The sequence below is a fragment of the Hermetia illucens genome, chromosome 3 (assembly GCF_905115235.1).
Source record: "Hermetia illucens chromosome 3, iHerIll2.2.curated.20191125, whole genome shotgun sequence".
NCBI lineage: Eukaryota > Metazoa > Arthropoda > Insecta > Diptera > Stratiomyidae > Hermetia > Hermetia illucens.
The window spans coordinates 8,210,957-8,228,962 of record NC_051851.1 but is presented as its reverse complement, the minus strand read 5'-3'; the positions used below and the strand labels follow the sequence as shown (position 1 = coordinate 8,228,962).

Below are 18,006 nucleotides of genomic sequence, written 5' to 3'. Positions count from 1 at the left end.
TCTGAACATATGCCCAGCTAGTGAATTATGGCCTGTCAGAATGCCCACAATACACCTGCAAGTAATCCTGCTTTTCGACAGGATAAACTTTGCGGTACGTATGTTGGGTTCTGGCAGGAAAAATTTGGTGTGTCGAGCAGCATTTAGGCTCTGCCACCTGTCATTATGGGAAACTTGTTCCCCGTTTTTGAAAACAGATTTAGCCAATGCTACTGATACCCCGATTGTTGGCTCCGGTCCCGTAATAGGGGAGATTGACCCCTCTTTCGCTAAAGCGTCCGAGATTTCATTTCCCTCTACGCCACAGTCACCAGGTACCCAGAGTAGTTCCACCGTATTGAATCTAGACATAGAATTCAAACGGTTTCTGCATTCCTGAACGATTTTCGAGGTGATCTGCTCAATGCCCTCAGTGCAGCTTGACTGTCACTGCAGATTGCGATGCACCTGCCCTTCAATAGCTCGTCAATCACCCAGTTTGCCACCCTTAGGATCGCATAAACTTCGGCTTGAAAAACCGTTGCATATTGTCCCAAAGGAAAAGCCCACTTCTCGTTTTTATTCGAGAGGTAGACTCCGGCTCCAGAACCCTCTTCTGTTTTTGAGCCATCGGTGTAGAAGACTTCCGTATATCCTCCCACGCATTCCTCTGGGTCTTCCCAGTCCTCTCTACGCTTCAGGGTAACTACATATCTTCTACCAATCAGATGTATGGGGACACGAGAATCGGAAGGCATTGTAAGAACTGGATTCAGTCCTCCCAGTAACTCTTCCAATGCTCTGTGCCCCCCACATCCGTTGTTTTCCCATAGATCTAATCGAATTAGCCTATGAGCTGCTCTCATTGCAGTGCTTTGAATAAATATATCCAGGGGCTGCAAATTGAGTAGTGCATTCAGAGCTGCGCCGGATGTCGTGCTCATGGCACCAGTGATACCCAGACAAACAGTTCTTTGCAGTGCAGCTAGTTTACGGCGAAAACCTTTTTGTCTCACTTTAACCCACCACACTACGGATGCATATACGAACATCGGCCTAATGATGGCAACGTATATCCACATTACCACATGAGGCCTGAGCCCCCATGTCGAGGCAAAGGTCCGTCTGCACAGCCCATAAGCTGTGAGAGCTCGTTTCATCTTTACCTCTACATGTTTGTTCCAAAGAAGTTTTTTATCTAAAGTCACCCCCAGGTATTTCACTTCTTCGGAGAGTTGAAGGGTAGTACCCCTCATCTCAGGAAGGCAAAGTCCATCCAGTTTTCTCCTTTTTGTGAATAAAACCATTGTGGTTTTATTTGGATTAACTGACAAACCATGTCTAAGGCACCAGCTGTCTATCAAATCAACGGCACGCTGTATATTCCTACACACCGTTCCAAGATCCCGATCAACAGCAAGTACAGCCACGTCATCAGCATAAGCTTGAGCGTGTATTGGCAAATTTTGCAGTTCACATAGCAGTGAGTCGATCAGCATACTCCACAGAAGCGGCGAAAGCACACCTCCTTGGGGGCAGCCCTTCGTTGCCTCCGTAGTCAGGTAGCGATCGACCCCTACCTCAGCGCACAGCAATCTTTGCGTTAGCATAGCATGGATCCACTTAATTAAAGCATCATCAACACCATGCGCTCTGGCGGCATCACAAAGTTTTCGAAAAGGCGCACAGTCAAAAGCCCCTTCAATGTCCACGAACACCCCCATCGCGTACTCACCATTCAAAGTTGCATCCTCTATCTTTGTGACCAAAGAATGAAGAGCAGACTCATAGGACTTTCCACGTTGGTAAGCATGTTGGTTTTCACTAAGTGGGTGTGACCTAAGTGCCTTTCCACGAATGTGACGCTCCACCAGTCTCTCCAAACCTTTCAGCAAGAATGAAGTCAAGCTGATCTGTCTGAAGTTCTTTGGATTAGAATAGTCATCTTTCCCAGGTTTCGGTATGAAAACTACTTTAACCTGTTGCCAAGAAGAAGGCACGTAGCCCAGAGCAAGACATCCTCGAAAAATATTTGTTAGAGGTCGCTCTAAATGCTCCATACCCTCCTTTAGCATTGCCGGATAGATGCCATCCATGCCAGGTGCTTTGAAATGTTCAAAGGACAGTATGGCAGCTCTCACCTTTTCAAGGGTAACAACCGCTTTCGCAGTATTCCAGTTCCTCTTGCAACACTTGCATGTTGAAGGGATTGCAAGAACCGTCAACTCTCCCCCTACCACTTCTCTCACCCGTTCCCCCGAGTGGTGTACTTCCAGGAGGGTCTGTACTGAGTCCAGTCTGGAGTTCGTGAAAGTACCGTCGGATTTTCTAAGAGAATCCAACTTGGCCGACTCATCCCTTTTGAGGACTCTGCACAGCCTCGAAGTCTCCCTTTCGCCTTTCAGTTCCTCACAGTACGCTCTAAAGGAGTCTCGTTTCGAGCACCTCACGAGCCTCTTATATTCACACTGCGAGTTCCTGAAATTTAACCAGTCTTCGTCCTTGTACACGATTTAGAAGTCGCCTGGTTGATTTCCTGAGTTTTTGCAGTTCTCGGTTCCACCAAGGAACTGTTTTACCGCTTTGGCCTCGGGAAATAGGACAAGCCTCTTCATAACACTCTAAAAGTGTGTAGTTCAGAGTTTTCAATTCATCTTCCAGCACCAAATTAGTCCTTAGTCGCCTAGGGAACTGTACTTTATTGCCAAGAAGTTCATTGAACTTTGCCCAATCCGTTTTCCTAGGGTTACGTCTTTGTACTGCAGGCTGTTCGCCCGCAATAGTCAGATTGAATTCTAGATATCGGTGATCTGACAGTGAGATCTCGTCTAGCACTCGCCAGTGTGTAATCAACTCTAACAATTTTGGGGTACAGATTGTTAGGTCAATTACTTCGCTTCTTCTCGGTCCCACGAACGTAGGGGCGCACCCCACGTTTGCAGTCATAAGACCAGCTGAAGTAATTAAATCAAATAGCTTCTCCCCTTTTGGATTGCATTTGCTACTGCCCCAACAAATATGTTGAGCATTCGCATCGCAACCTATTAAGAGTTCGAGACCACTTGATTCTGCATACGCCACCAGATCCCTAAGTTCTTGCGTCGGTGGAGGATACAAAGAATCATAGGTAAATAAGCGGAGGCAACTATGATGCTTTTCCTCTCGCCATTTATCTGGTATTGTATGATGACCGTAGCTACGTCCTGGGAACAATATTGTCTCAGCATAGTTGACTCTAACCGTCTTGACATCAGGACGCAAGCTCTCGGTTTTATGGATCTTTCGTCGTAGAAGATCCTAGCCCCCTTTACTGATCCAATACCACAGATTCTGTTAAATCGAACCCACGGTTCTTGCACCAGAAAGATATAGGGGAAATCCTGCAGCTTTGTCATTCTCGCTGCCAACAGGTAGGAGGGAGCTTTGGCATGCTGCAGGTTGATTTGACCAATCTTTATGTTTTTCGACATAAACTTAGTATATTGTCTTATGGAAAACAGTTAGAAGCGTATGCGGCAGTCCGCGTATGACGGGGTTTCCCCCACACCGTACCGCCAGAGACTCGATCCCCTCGTGATTGATTTCTCTGAGAAAAGCCGTACTTGGGAGTACGGCAATTCCCATGTTCTCATCCACGAAAGATCTCACCTCATCCCGCAGAGCATTCGTCTGTTTTCTACTTAGCACCTTACTTGGTTTGCGGTGTCCGGGTTGCATAGATTCGATCACTCGAACTGGCATCAAGTCAGTTCCCTTCACGTCTCTGGCTTCCCGTCCTTCCGCCTGTTCCTTGGAAGGTGTAGGAGAAGTTACTAGCAGGTAGGATTCACTCTGTAGTCCCTTCCCCAGTGCGAGCCCCCATACGGGGGTTCCGCCCCTGTATGCACTATCCTCCGCGCACGTCTCCATTGTGGGAGAGCGCACCGAAGATGCTGCAATTTGCTCTATGTTGTGTAAGTCGAAGACCATCATTGTTCTTCGCTCTCAAAATGGAGATGATGCCCTACAGTCTCCTGATATGACTGAATTTCAGTCTATATAGGAAAAAGTGGAACACCATATGGTGACTTCCCCTGAGCACATTCAGACTCTGTTGGTCCAGTTCGAATATCAAGTTGAAGCCCTCCACGTTTGTACCTTGGTCCTTCCTGGCATTCATGAACTTCACCCTCCAGTGCCCAAAGTCCATGCCCGGGTTCTGTTCACCCAGCAAGCGGATGATGTCCTCTGCCTTCCTTCGAGGGCCCGGTAGCCAACATCCGACATGTTCTGTCCTGCGTAGCTCAGTGTTCACACTAGTGAACTTGGGCCGACCGCCGGAACTCAAAGTTGGGATTACCTGCTGGAGCCACTTTAAGGCAGCCTCGTCAGCGCACTCCAAATGTGGAAGCCCATCACGAAAACCTTGATCGTTAAATCGTGGCTTCGTTCCAGGCTCCATCATTTTCTTCCACAGGCATTCCTGGAGGATGGTAAATTGTCCCTCTGACATTTTGCCATCCTTGGAGGAAACTCCCACGGCAGCAGTCAGAACAGAGGCCGCAGCTTGCGCATACGTCCTCTTCCTTCCCGCCTTCGTGTTCGTATTCCTGTGGGAGGGACCAGCTTCATTGAGATCTCTCTCGCTGATTTGATCACCTCCCGGCACACTGGTCCTAATCCCCGCGAGACGCGTGGATGTAAGCCCTGGTGCGGAGCACAATAAAGCGTCGGCCACAGCAGATGTGTTGGTCTTACGCTTCTTGCGCGCATTACCGCTGACTGAAGAGGCTGGTGCGTCCAGTGTGGATCTTACCGGGGTTTCCAGTTTATCCCCACCTTCCGCCGGAGATTCCGCTACCTTGTGTCCGATTTCTCTGGGCGTTACCGCGCCTAGTGGTACAGCCACGTCCATGTCCTCATTCCCAAGGTGCTTCATCTTCCTTCTCAGTGCTCTCTTCTGCCGTCGGCTTAGGGCCTTTCCAGGTTCACGGTGTTCGGACCGCTTGGATCCATTTCCACATACTGGCGTTGAACCAGTAGCGTCCACTTCACCAGCTTCCCGTTCTTCCGCTCTTCCCAGTAAGGATGGCGGAGAAGGTTCTGACAGGCAGGATTCAGCCTGTAGTCCCCCCTCCTTAGTGGCCGAAGTTCCCTTCTGCCAGGCCTTTCTCTTCCGCTTGCGGGTAGATTTGGGCTGTAGTACCGCGGACGGGCCGGCCGTATTCGGATTTCCACTTTCTCCCAATTTGAGAGTTTCCGTACTTTCCTTTCTGGCTAACTTCGCCGTAGGCACTAAATGCAAACTCTCCACTGAGTCGGAAAGCATGCCTTCTACAGATTGCTCTATAGGCAAACATGAACGTGGTGAGGCCTCCAAAATCCGCGCCTCGGCCGCGACATGATTGCTCATGGTCGCGGGTGGATTCGAAGTCTGTGACTTCTTACCACTTGGAGAGTTTAAATCCATCGTTTCCATATTCATATTTTTGGACACCCTTAGTGTAGTAGTAAACTACTACAGGCTCCCCCACCACGACAAGGTGGTGTCCGAGGGGGAGAGCGATACCATGACTGTCAAGTTGTGGATAAAATCCGGTTCAATAGGTTACGGTGGGCGGGTCACTCAATCCGTATGGATGAGAATGATCCAGCCCGGAAAGTCTATAAGGTCAATATCTATGGTAGAAAAAGAAGACGAGGCAGACCCTGCCTGAGATGGAGCGTCAGATTTTGGGGATATCGAATTGGTAGACCTCGGCGCAAAACCTTATTCCTTCCTTATTAAGGCAGGCCTAGACCAGATACGGGTTGTTGCGCCGTTGATGATGATGATTGAACACCCCCTTTCACCCGAGTTTAGGGTCCTCTTTGTCGGAAGTGTCTGCACCCTAAAAGTAAACACTCTATCGCTGGGTGAATCAAGGTACTCCGTAACTGAGCCAAACCGCTGATAGTTGGAGCTTTCAATAACTGATCAGAAGTATCTCTTCAAACCAAGCTAGCCCTATCAACATTAATTAATATCGTAAAATACCGATCAAAGCCATTTAATAAAGAAGTTCGATGAGTGCCTATATCTTCATCTATTGTTCTGATTTTTAAAAACATTAACAAACAATTAGCGACGCGGAAGAGTTGGTTTGATGTCTGTCAATATCTTATCAAATACAGAGAAATGATAAGGTTACTGGAAGTCAGTGGTTGGAGATTTTTCTGTGAGTCATAGGTTACAAATAGATTTTTTTCAAAAGAACTTGTATTTCTAAGCTTCGACAAATCTAACGCAGATCTATTGATATATTAAATATTCCTCCAATTACGAATACAGATTATATTGTATATCTCCAGATAACATTGATTTATGAGTAGTCCAGGCGTGAAAATCTTGTTTAACCCCTAAAACGTAGGGTATTAAATTTATCTAATCATTCGATAATTACCTGGTTCAATGCAAAAACATTCATTCTTATTTCTCACCCTTTGTAATCATTGGCAATCGCATTTGTCGATATTTAACACAAATGTCCAATTTAGAATAAATAATCTTATCGGGCAAGTTGAAGGTTACCAAAATGAATTAGATGGACAAACCCCAGACAGGGGGCTTTGTTCGTTTGAATAATAACAATTCAAAATGGAATTTATATTTGTGGTGAAATTTTTTTAATTGGAACAAAGAAGTACAATTGCCCTGGAAAGCAAGAAATACCAAGGTTGAACTACTCATTATGCGATTTTTGTTTAAAGAAAAGATTGTATTGCGAAATTGAGAAATTGATTCACTCATCATATCTACGTCAAGGAACGATAATTATTTGTAAAAGATTTAGTAACCTTTTTGCCTCGCATAAAATACCTAACTTTAGCCCTGCTGGCAAAAAACAAGGGGGGGGGGGCGTTGGACCCGGAGATTTCTCGAGAGCCCTTAATAGAAACTGCAATGAAAAAAGGAAATTAGAGCACCCCCTGCATGATCAGGCAGATGTTCTTATGTTAGTTCTCCAAAGTAGGAAGCTGCTAGACCCTGAGACCCCGAAGGAAGAAGGGTTGAGTCTTTTTTTTTTGAGGAGGTGGAAATCTTCAAAAGACACTGGCTTGGACACGCCAGTTGTGGGATTTTTACCCATTAAAACCACCCCCGACTCCCTCCAAGCCCCGTGGAACCACCGTATTACATCACAGGGCGGAGTCAGCTCATTTTAGCTTCGTCCCCTTTCGTCTCTACACGGCCTACGTTACCGCGCTTTTCTGGTCTCCTCTGCCTTTCGCAGTTTGCTCTGGATAGATACGACCATGGAGTTGATCGCATCCCAGTCTTCCTGACATACTAGCATTCTTCGCACCAGATTCCCTGGTACGAGCACCTCTCCTAGAGTCTCCTCTAGGTTTTTCCTTTCCTCCACAAACCTTGAACAGTGGAAGAATATATGCTTTGGGTCCTCTGGGACTCCATCGCAGTTTGGACAATCGGGTGAGGTATCTAGTTTAAACCTGAACCTCCATGCCCCGTGAGAAACTGAGTAAGATTATAATTAATCTCACCGTGCCGTCTCTCCAACCACTCCTTGATGGCAGGGATGAGCCTGTGTGTCCACCGACCCTTTTCCGAACGTTCCCAACGCTCTTGCAATCTATTTAGCGATCTCTCCCTTTTGGCGTTCTTCGTCTGCAATAAAGGAGAGATAGACTTCGGATTATATATATTCGTCATCTCATCTGCCAAGATGTCAATAGGCATCATTCCAGAAATGACGAATGGTGCATCATCTGAGAGAATTCTGAATGGCGAGCACACCCTTAGGGCTGTTCTTCTGTAGACTGAACTCAGTTCGTTAGCGTTAGATGTAACCTGCAATGCCTTTCCCCAAACTGGAGCTGCTTAGAGCAGGATCGAACTCACCACCCTAGCTATAAGCAACCTGGAAGCATGCCGTGGCCCTCCCACGTTCGGCATCATTCTTGCCAGTGCCACACTCGCAGTGGATGCTTTCTCATAGACATACTGTACGTGTGCCTTATAGCTAAGCTTCCCATCTATCATCACTCCCAAGTATTTGATGGCAGGCTTAGAAGTGATGATATGATTTCCAATTTGAATACGGGCAAAATTTCTTTTACGGCGCTTGGTGATGAGGATCGCTTCCGTTTTTTCCTCCGCAAGTGTCAGACCAGAACTCTCTAGCCAACCCCTAACAACCAGCGCTATATCATCGGCGTAGCCCACCACCGTGGCTTTCTCCGGAAGAGGAAGATTGAGAACATCGTTGTAAATGGTGTTTCACAGCAGTCGGCCCAGTAAGGATCCCTGTGGGACCCTCACAGAGACAACGTACTCCTGGCCTCCGTTCCTGTAAATAGCTGTTGACAATAGCTGCAAGATAAGCGGGAATACCAATCTTCGCCAGAGATTCCTGTATTAGATTCCAATTGGCCGAATTGAATGCATTTCTCACATCCAGGGTCACCACTATGCAATATTTGCTGACACTATCCTTTCCGTGAATTGCATTTTCGGCCCAGCCAATAACCAGTTTGATGGCATCCATGGTTCATCTGGCTTTATGAAACCCATACTGCTGATCTGAGAGACCTCCCTGGCTCTCAACAACCGGGAGTAATCTATTATAGATTACCCACTCTGGCATTTTGCCCACAGTGTCCAAAAGGCAAATAGGTCTGTAGGAGGTCGGCTCACCTGGAGGTTTGCCAGCCTTAGGCAGCAGCACCAACTTCTGTTGTTTCCATGATGCAGGAAGTATCCCCTCGGACATGCACGCTTCGAACAACATGTCCGGTCTGGATGTCACGGCAAGCTTAAGGGCCTTATTCGGCACGCCATCCAGATCCGGAGCTTTGTTATCTCCTATCCTAGCGCAGATCTCCAGCAGCTCGTCACTGGTAACTGGCGGTATTGCCGTGTCGTTCAGAGGTCGCTGGAAGCTGTCTGTGCCCTCCTCTTACTGGGGGAATAACTCCTGGATAATTTTTAACAAGAGTGAAGAGCACGTGATCCGCGGAAATGATCGGCCTCTGAATCGCCCCATCACGATTCTATATGCGCTTCCCCACGGGTTTACGTCCGCTTCTAAACAGAGCTCCTTAAAGCATTCCCTCTTGTTCCGTTGGATGGCGAGCTTCCTTATAGGCGCGCTCCTTTTGCCCTTGTTTGATTCTGCCTACCGCTCTCTGAGCCGCTCTTCTGGCTCGTTGACAGGCTGATCGAAGGCTGGCCAGTTCAGCATTCCACCAGTAGTTTGGTCTTCTACTGGGGAATGAGCACCTCCTCGGCATGAACGCGTCACACGCTTTGGCGATGCATTGGGCCACATGGGCAGCTCTTTCCGTAGAGGCGCCTGCTTTATTAGTTTGGTCTAACCATACCTCCATGAAGGTCTGCTCATCCAGAGCTTTAGTGAACCAGCCTGACATATTTCTCGGTTTCGGGCATGATGATCTTATGCCCGGTGACTTCACCCATAGCCCAAAGAAGATTGCCTGGTGATCGCTGTGGGTGTAGTGCTTGCTGACGCACCAAGACATACCACGTGCCAGTGCAGGGCCGTCAAAAGTTAGGTCAACGATTGAGGTAGATCCCCCTTTCTGAAAGGTGTTTACATATCCTTCGTTGGCCAGAACGACATCCAACTGTGCGAAAGCGTCTAATAGACTGCGACCCCTTGCATTTGTCTCTCTGCTACCCCACTCACGGGCCCAAGCATTGAAGTCACCAGCAATCACCCTTGGACTACGACCCCTTGTGTCGAGAACAGGACTGTCAAGTATTTCCTCGAATTCGGACAGTGTCAGGCTTGGGGGGGCGTAACAGCTGTACACATATACCCCGTTTATTTTCGCCCATACAAAGCCGCTGTATGTCTGCTTCCCAGTACATTGCATGGCTTGTCGACCGGACGCCCATATCGCCGCTCCACCAGACAAATCTATAAGCCACACGCAACCGTGACGGTTTCTATAGGGTTCTCCAATGATGGCGATTTACACTTGGGATTCGTAGATGGTCTGCTCGAGTAAATCTTGAGCGACCCTACAATGATTGAGGTTTATTTGAATAAACGTCATTTTTTCATTGAAGTCAGCGCCTTCCTAAATTCCGGGCATTTAGCACTTCCGACAATATGCCGGTAATCCCGTCCCTCACTTCCTTCGCACAATAAGCATTTGGGGTCCCTATTGCACGCTTTGGCAATATGGCCTTTCTCCCCACATCTTCTGCATCGATCGGACCGATCAATGCCGCTGGTGGATGCCTTCGTGAAATGACCAAACTCGAGGCACTTGAAGCACCTCTTTAGAGAAATCTACTCTCTCAGACGGCAAACAACCCATCCGATTCGAACCTTCCCGACCGCCAATAACTTCTGCGCAGCGTCCACTGGCAATCGCAATGTGGCCGTTTGAGTATTGCCATAGGCTTTCCGCAAACTCACAATGGACTCTTCGGCAAGTTCCTCCAACTTGAACTGTTCCATCAAGGCAAAGTAAATTTCTCCTTTGGATGTCGCTTCATCGAGATCCTTGCACTGTATATAGACCTCATGTTTTTGGGTCCGCACTGTGACATTCTCCCCAAGTGAGTTTTTAATCTGAGTTCGGAAGCCACCAGTTTTCCCCAAGCTGGTTTTTTTCAGCTGAAACATGAGGTCACCCTTTTGGGTCCTTCGAATCTTGCCGACATTTCTGTCTAGATCTTTTAGGTCGGGATCAGCTTTGACCTTTTTCAGTATCTCCGCGTAAGACAAACTTCCATTGCTGGAGATTACAATCGCTTCTGGGCGAAGTCGCACTTTTGCCTTTTTCTTCGCCTTTTTGTTAACTACCTTGGTCCATCCATCGTTTTCACTCCCCGTGGATTTTGTCAAGTCGATTGCCGGAGCTCGCACTTGGGGGACTTGCTTTCTCTCTTCGGTGCCTTCAGTTCCGTTTTTCGGAACTATCTGTATGCCTTTTTTCCTCATAGGCGTCTGCTGACTTCCCAGAGGATCCACATCTCCTTCCCGCACTCTCTTGTTTGGTGGCAGGCCGACTGCAACACGATTAGGTGTTACTTGGGTCGCTTGTGACACCGTTGGGGCAACAGATTTCGACTTGCCCTTGGAATTTTGTTTCTCCTGCTGCGATTTGTTGTAGACCACTCTAATTGCTTTCACCATATTTTTTATGGCTTGGTGGACGTTGTGCTTGTCCTTGATGTCCTGTCCAAGCTGTATGAAGGGTAATTCCTCTGCTTCAGGGCTCGGCTCTTCATGATTCCTAACCATATTACTACTTTTAAATAGTCCTTCACATTTGGCATTCATTGACCTTCCCTCCGTTTTATCTTTTGTGATGTTTGACATTGGCGGAGATCTCAAAGTTGACGAACTTCTTCAGAATGGGTCCTTTTCCTAGTCCGGGAGTACCTCCTGCTGCTCCACTTGAATATATGCGGTCGATGTTGTTGCTGTTTTTGTTGTCCAACAATCTGCATTCAATTCATCCTTCTTGGGTTTTGTTACTGGTGTCCTTGGTAGAATGGTACTTCGCTTGAACACTTCCTTTTCCAAATCTAAAACACTTGTAGCATTAGATGTCACGGTAGCCAAGTTGTCCACCACCGAGGCACTGCGGTCGAGGGATATCGACGACTGGGAGCCCCCTTGCTCACTCCCACAAGCCGCCGGTACTGGGGTTCCGAGCCCCTGCACCGTAAGTTTTCCCCTTCTTACGTCTTCCATAGTGGTTTTTTGTTTTGGATATCGTTCCCATAGCCATTTTGGTCCGCGTACCAGAGATGAGCAAACAGTAGCCCATGCACAGTCAGAAAAGAAAAGTGCATGAACACATATTTACACATGAATAGGTATGCCCCAATCTGCCAGCTGGGGTCGCGCCTGATGGGAGATCTGGCCACTCCTCACAGTCTAGGTTCCTGCCTAGACTCTGGTGCTTGTACCTTTACGCAACTGACAATGTGGACTTTGCCTCCACACAATGACAACTTGGAGCGCTGAAGGTAATACCGCCTGAAACCGTTGATAACACAAGAAGGTTTTGAGACCAAGCAAGCGTTCGATTATTGTAGAATCCTTGCCAACTGCTCTGAAGTAAGTTGTTGTGCCGTATATTTCCTCTGAGGCATCTGTGAAGACATGCAGCTGCATGAATTTCAGAATGCGTATCGCGAAACGATGGCTAGGAATTGTAATTTTACTGAGTTTTTCGGGCTTTTTTAGGGGACAATGCTGTTTCGAGTCAAGGTTTAGTACACACAGAGTTTGAAAAAAGTTTCGCCCCCAATACGACCACACCCATCAGTCCCAGGGGGTCGAAAATAGGGGCGAGACCAGAGGGAACCGTCTTTTTGTTTACCTCTATGTTTTCGAAATAGATTGTTTTTATGCGGAACATATCGGTTTTGGGAGACCAGGATAATTCCATCGTGCAGTATCCTTCTTATCATTGAAGTCTACCTGAAGCTTCTGATCCTCCTCCATCTATGATTCTATCACTGTACAAGTCACTTCGCCAAACGTACGATCCATTATGATATTCTGAATATATTTCCTCTGCTTGCGCCTTCCCCCTCTTCCTCGAATATTTCTTTGTCAGATTATTAGAAGTTCTAACTATTTTGTTCGCCTTTCTTCTTTTCATCCTCTTTCCTCTTGGCCTACTACTCGCTTCCCTTCTCATTAATTCCACCCACCCTTCTGTTCATGGACACCTGTGCCGCCTTCCAATTTAACCTTCCCACAAATCACTTAAATCTCACTCTCGTCTTCTCTGATTTTCCTGTGTGTTGCCTTCCCCAATCTCCTCGTGTTCTCTTTTACTTTGCTCCTGACGGCCATAATCCTGCTCCCAAGTTTGGTGCTCAGATCACTCGATTCTGCTCCCTTGTCGTGACTTGACTCGTCTGAATTCAACTCTGGCGACAATCAATTAGGCTGCTCCCTTCCTCTCTCCCTTAACATGTGACCAAACACTCAACACCTTCTATACCATTTTAACAGATCTTCCCTGTTATGTCCCACCTCTCCATGTCTGGTTCACCACTGAAAAAACTTCGTCTAAAACACACTGCGAGGAAGAAGTTCCTGTCTTCTAGAAACTATGTTGACTTCCTTGTTGTTCCAATCTTTGCGTTTTTCGCTCAAATCTTAGAAAGGAATATTTGATTAGTGTTGAAGTCTCACTAGCGTGCGGAAACCTCAAATCATCCTGGTCCCGCATTCGCAACTCTCGCCCAGTTGTCTCCGCCTTCAACTAAATTTTCTGGTTCCTCTGCGAACTTCCTCCAACTATCTTGTGATTTACTTTTTCGTTACTTTTTCTCAGTCTGTGTTCCCTCTCCTCCCTCCTCTTCCCTCCCACTAGTGGATATAGCCTGCCCCAAATCTTCTGACATTTCCCTCTTTACCCCTTTCCTTGTTGAGTACCTCATTGGTCAGCTTGACACCAGTGTCAGCCCTGGTTATGATGGTCTTCCAAATCTCTTTTTTCTTAAAATTACTCGGAAGGGAGATGTTTCCTCCTCCCATTTTTCCGCTTATCTCGCTGTGGTCGTGTGGTTGTTTTTATCAGAATCATTTGTACCTTTGATAGCATTAGACCTAGTATTAGACATGTTCCGTCTTGTGCAGCTCAGTGTTCCCAATAGTAACTTCGGCTGATCGTCAGAACTCAAAGCCGAGGTTACCCGCTAGAGTCACTTCAAGGCGGCCTCATCAGTGCATTCCTAATAGCAGAGCCCATCGCAAAAACCTTGATTCGTAAATCTCGGCTTCGTTCCAGGTTCGAGCATTATTTTTCCACAGGCATTCCTGGAGGATGGTGAAATCTCCCTCTAACATTTTGCCTTCCTTGGAAGGAACTTCCACGGCAGCAGTCAGAAATGAGGTTGCAGCTTGTTCGTATATCCTCTTTCTTCCCACCTTCGTGTCCGTATTCCTAGGGGAGGGCCTAGCTTCGTTGAGATCTCTCCTGATTTGATTACCACTCGGCATACCGGTCTTAATTCCCGCGGGACACGCGGAACACAAAAAAGCAATTCTCACCGCAGATGTGACGTTATTACGTTTTTTTGCGCGCATTACCTTTGACGAAGGAGCCTGGTGTGTCAATTGTGTGTCTCACCGGGTTTAAGAGTTTTCCCCACATGTCACGGAGGATTTCGCTTTCTTTTGGCCGATTTCGCTAGACATTATTGCACTTGGTGGTGCAGTCACATCCATGTCCTCATTCTCAAGGTGCCTCAATTTCATTTGCAGTGTTTTATTCGCCATCGGTTTCGAGCCTTTCCAGATTCGCGGTACCAGGGCGTTAAACCAGTGGCGTCCACGTCACCAGCGCCCCTTTCTTGCGATCCTTCCGGTAAGGGTGAATGAGAAGGTTCTGGCAGGCAGAATACAGCCTGTAGTCCCCCTCCTTAGTGGCTCTGCTGAGAATCCCCTTTACTGGTTGATTTGGGCTGCAGTACCGCGGATGGGCTGGTCGCAATCGAAAGTTTCCGTACTTTCCTTTCTGGTTGCCAGCTTACCATCAAGTCGGAATAAATGCCTTTTAACGGCTTTTCCGTAGGAGGACATACATTTATTAAGTCCTCCAAAATCCGCGCCTCGGCCGTGACGTTATTGCTCGTGATCGCGGGTGTATTCGTGTGTGACTTACCATTTGTTGAGTTAAAATCCTTAGCTTCAATATTCACGTTTTTTGACACCCTTAGTGTAGCACAGGCTAATACAGGCTCCTCCACCACGACAAGGTGGTGTCCGAGGCTAATGCTAAATGAGTCGATGCCAAAGAAGTTTACTATGCTGTGACTGGTAGGTTGACTGGGTCTGTAATGGTTGATATGATGGCTCTCACCTGACACATCAGGCTTGTAGCGACGAAATATCGATGTATTACAGGTGCAGCCTTGGAAGGAATCTTTATCTGCTCTGAGAGAAGCACCCGGCTCCAGGTTTTAGTTACTGGTGATAAGATGGTGAAGAACTCATTTATCCGTATTATATCCAACTTTCTTTTCGGCAACGTCATGGTGAAAGCTGAAATCACCTTCCTTGGTACTGAAAATTTGGATCGCAGATCTGTGTCGTCTCCCAGCTCCACCACGTGAAACCTGATCTGCAGTGTTCACACTTTGTAGTGGGTCGTCGTTATGTTTTGCGCAAACATTGTTCCGAAGGATTGCATTAGTATTTTCAGGTTGAACACGGGGCTATCTTTGGCTTTTTTGGCTGCTGGTGTGGTACGAACTACAGTTGACTGTCACCAGATTTTTCTGGGATACGGGATTAACTGCTGTGAAATTCCCGTTTACGGGATTTGGGGCCGGGTAAGTGGAGAAAGTTTTCGCTTTGCAGGATTTGCTTTGAAGGATCCTACTTCTTGGTCGGTTGGTCGCAACTGCTAGGACTATGCTGTCATCTCAAGGAAAGATAGAAAGCGGGAATAATGCTTGTCTCATCGAATACGCATTCCAAGTGCCGTTTTGCCCACTTTACTTCTGCTTCCCAGAGACCGATGTTGTTGACCGGTATGAATTTCCATGTAATGCCGTCTTTGGCCATTGTAGCTGGGATCTTTTCTGATGCTTGAAAGCCATGGGTCAAAAGATCGCTAAGCAATTTAAAAAATCTGCCTTCGTGACTATACATATGAGGACGCAAACATACCCTTTTAAGGTGTTTGAAGTTCAGTCCTTCGAAATCCGCGCCTTGAAGGGGCATAATCTACGGCACAGTGCCTTAAAGGTGGCTTGGCTAGATCGGGACTGCTGACTCCGCTGGCTCGAATCTTTCACACATGTAGTTCTGTACTAAAAGGTGAGAATCCAGTACCGCGTTCCCAGCTAGTTTTGATTTGTGGAACTGCCACCTCGAAAAATACGGCGATTAACTTCCCGAATGATTAGGAAAGTTATATGTTGATCTCTCCCCAAGAGAATCATATTCTTCTGGTCTTCGGATATATTCGCTCGGATGGTCCTTCTTCAAGTTGTCGATGTTCTTTGGTTCCGTCTCCTGGAGCAATCGCAGGATATTGCGCCGACTTTATTCGCAGATTAGTCCCCTCTTCCGAGTGATGGAACGGGATATATATTAGCCGCAAGCTTTATCATCTTTGGAAAAGTCAAGCACCGCCCAGATCCCCTAGTTTGGCAGTCTCCGTGAAACAGGCTACTTTTTCATCCGATAGATATGATAGGACCTGCCACCATAAATGATACTTTAACAACTCAGTACGAGAGATGTCTCTTGAAGTGCAGTCCGCAACCGGTGTAGCTTTCCAGTTGTGAAAGTCCTTTCTTTCCCATGCCAACGAGAAGGTAGAGTGGGACCCACAGTACACAGCACTCTCGTTTAGTTGTAAGGACAACCTCACAACAAGCGTCAGTTCAGCAATCGGCAAAGTATCTTTCGGTTCTAGTTTCCGCAAAGTCACCTTGGTTTTCAATGACTTCATCCAGGTCTTGGCGCAGAGTACTGATTTGAGTCAGTGATGCTACTGTATACTACCGCCGCGTCGACCGATTCGAAAGCATCGCAGAATACTTGTTTGGGGAATGGTATTCCCCAATAATTCAAGATTCTTTTCTGAATTTTCGGAACTTCATCTATCTAACCAATGCATCAATTATCACAATTTGATTACAGTTCTCTATAACGAATTCTAATACGAAAACACTCATTGGAATTTGACGAGATAACTTAATTTGGCCTTCTCTGGCCGGCGGATGGGACTTGAGTTCCTGTGAGACAGTTGACGAATGTCGTTATTGACATTTGCTCCACAATCTCGTGTCAGTCCGTCAGCTGGCTTCTGCGGTCATTGAATGCAGCGGTGGAGGCGAATCTAGAATGGCGTCCAGGTTCGCGTCTCCGATGTGCCGCCCCACTTGCATTTCGCAGTGATGCCTCTTGGTACATTAGACCTTGCCAGGCCAAGCTTTTGTATTCTGTTTATTTGAAGAAAGTTCACTTAAGGTTACAAAGAGATAAATTCTAAATATAAATATTTTTTTATTAAACGACGTTTTTTTTTCAGCTACGCGAACTGAACCTCAATTCTTACGCAACAAAGAAAACTATTGCTCAAGCCATCTTAGATCTAGCATTATTGGCCGCAAACGCATCTCAGTTGAAGTTCATTTTGAGCGTTGGTGAAAAACACGAATTCTATCACATAATCCTTTGGCTTGTTGTCGCATCGATTATCCTTCAGGTATGGAAACGCCTTTACGAACAAAAAGTGATAAAAATAAAGCCAATCTTTTTTTTAGGTTATTCAAGCAATAATTTGTATAATTCTGGGTTTGGTGTTGAATATCAATCAAGTGGATGAGCAAAAAGCTGCAGATATTGTCAATAATATTTGTCTATGCGTCGTTGTACTGATTGTTGCTGTCAATGTTATAATATCTGGATTTGATATGAGGGCAACGGACGAACTACAGGCGGACTTCAGGAAATATACTTGATTGCATTAAATAGTTTAAGGTAATTTGAAATTGTCCCGGCTGGAATCTTCTTTGACAATCTTATCTTTTGTTACAGATGATGAAAATTAGGTTACGCTTCCAGGTAGCAGCATGAACAGCTATTTGACTGCAATTTTAAAATTTAATTTAATGAACTTATTTTGATCTTATAAGCAAATAATGCAAAATAAATATTTTACTTTTATAATTATTTATTTCCGGCTCACCTGGTGACATACTGGCTTGTAGTTCAATGAACAAAGGAAATTTATTTCTGTCATTTTCAGCTATTATCCAACAACAGACTTGGCGATTGACCCTAATGAAACAGGTACAATCAGGGTCATTCATAGTAACCTGTACAGAAATAACGGATTTAAGCATCTTTGATCAATGCTCCTAGACAAAGGTGAACTGCGCTATGAATTTGTTTCAAACCCCGGTGCAACCTAGATAAAGATGCGCTCAACAATTAGCGCTCTCAGTGCTCGACACGTCAATGAAAGATTTGCCCTGTCACCGTCTATGGTTTCGAGTGCTAACCAAAGGTAATGAACCAC

The 18,006-nt window shown here is 46.4% G+C and overlaps 1 protein-coding gene across 2 annotated transcripts in view; it reads left to right on the top strand.

Annotated features, from left to right (window-relative positions):
- The window catches only part of LOC119653018 (ninjurin-2-like), a 48,276-nt gene extending 30,625 nt beyond the window's left edge, over positions 1-17,651 (top strand). For both annotated transcript variants that reach the window (XM_038057457.1, XM_038057456.1), the window contains exons 2-4: positions 17,014-17,190; positions 17,249-17,465; positions 17,523-17,651. In XM_038057457.1, the coding sequence (XP_037913385.1) occupies positions 17,014-17,190; positions 17,249-17,446 (375 nt within the window). In that variant the 3' untranslated portion in view covers positions 17,447-17,465; positions 17,523-17,651. The remainder of the gene's footprint in view (positions 1-17,013; positions 17,191-17,248; positions 17,466-17,522) is intronic.
- Positions 17,652-18,006: the final 355 nt, after the last annotated feature.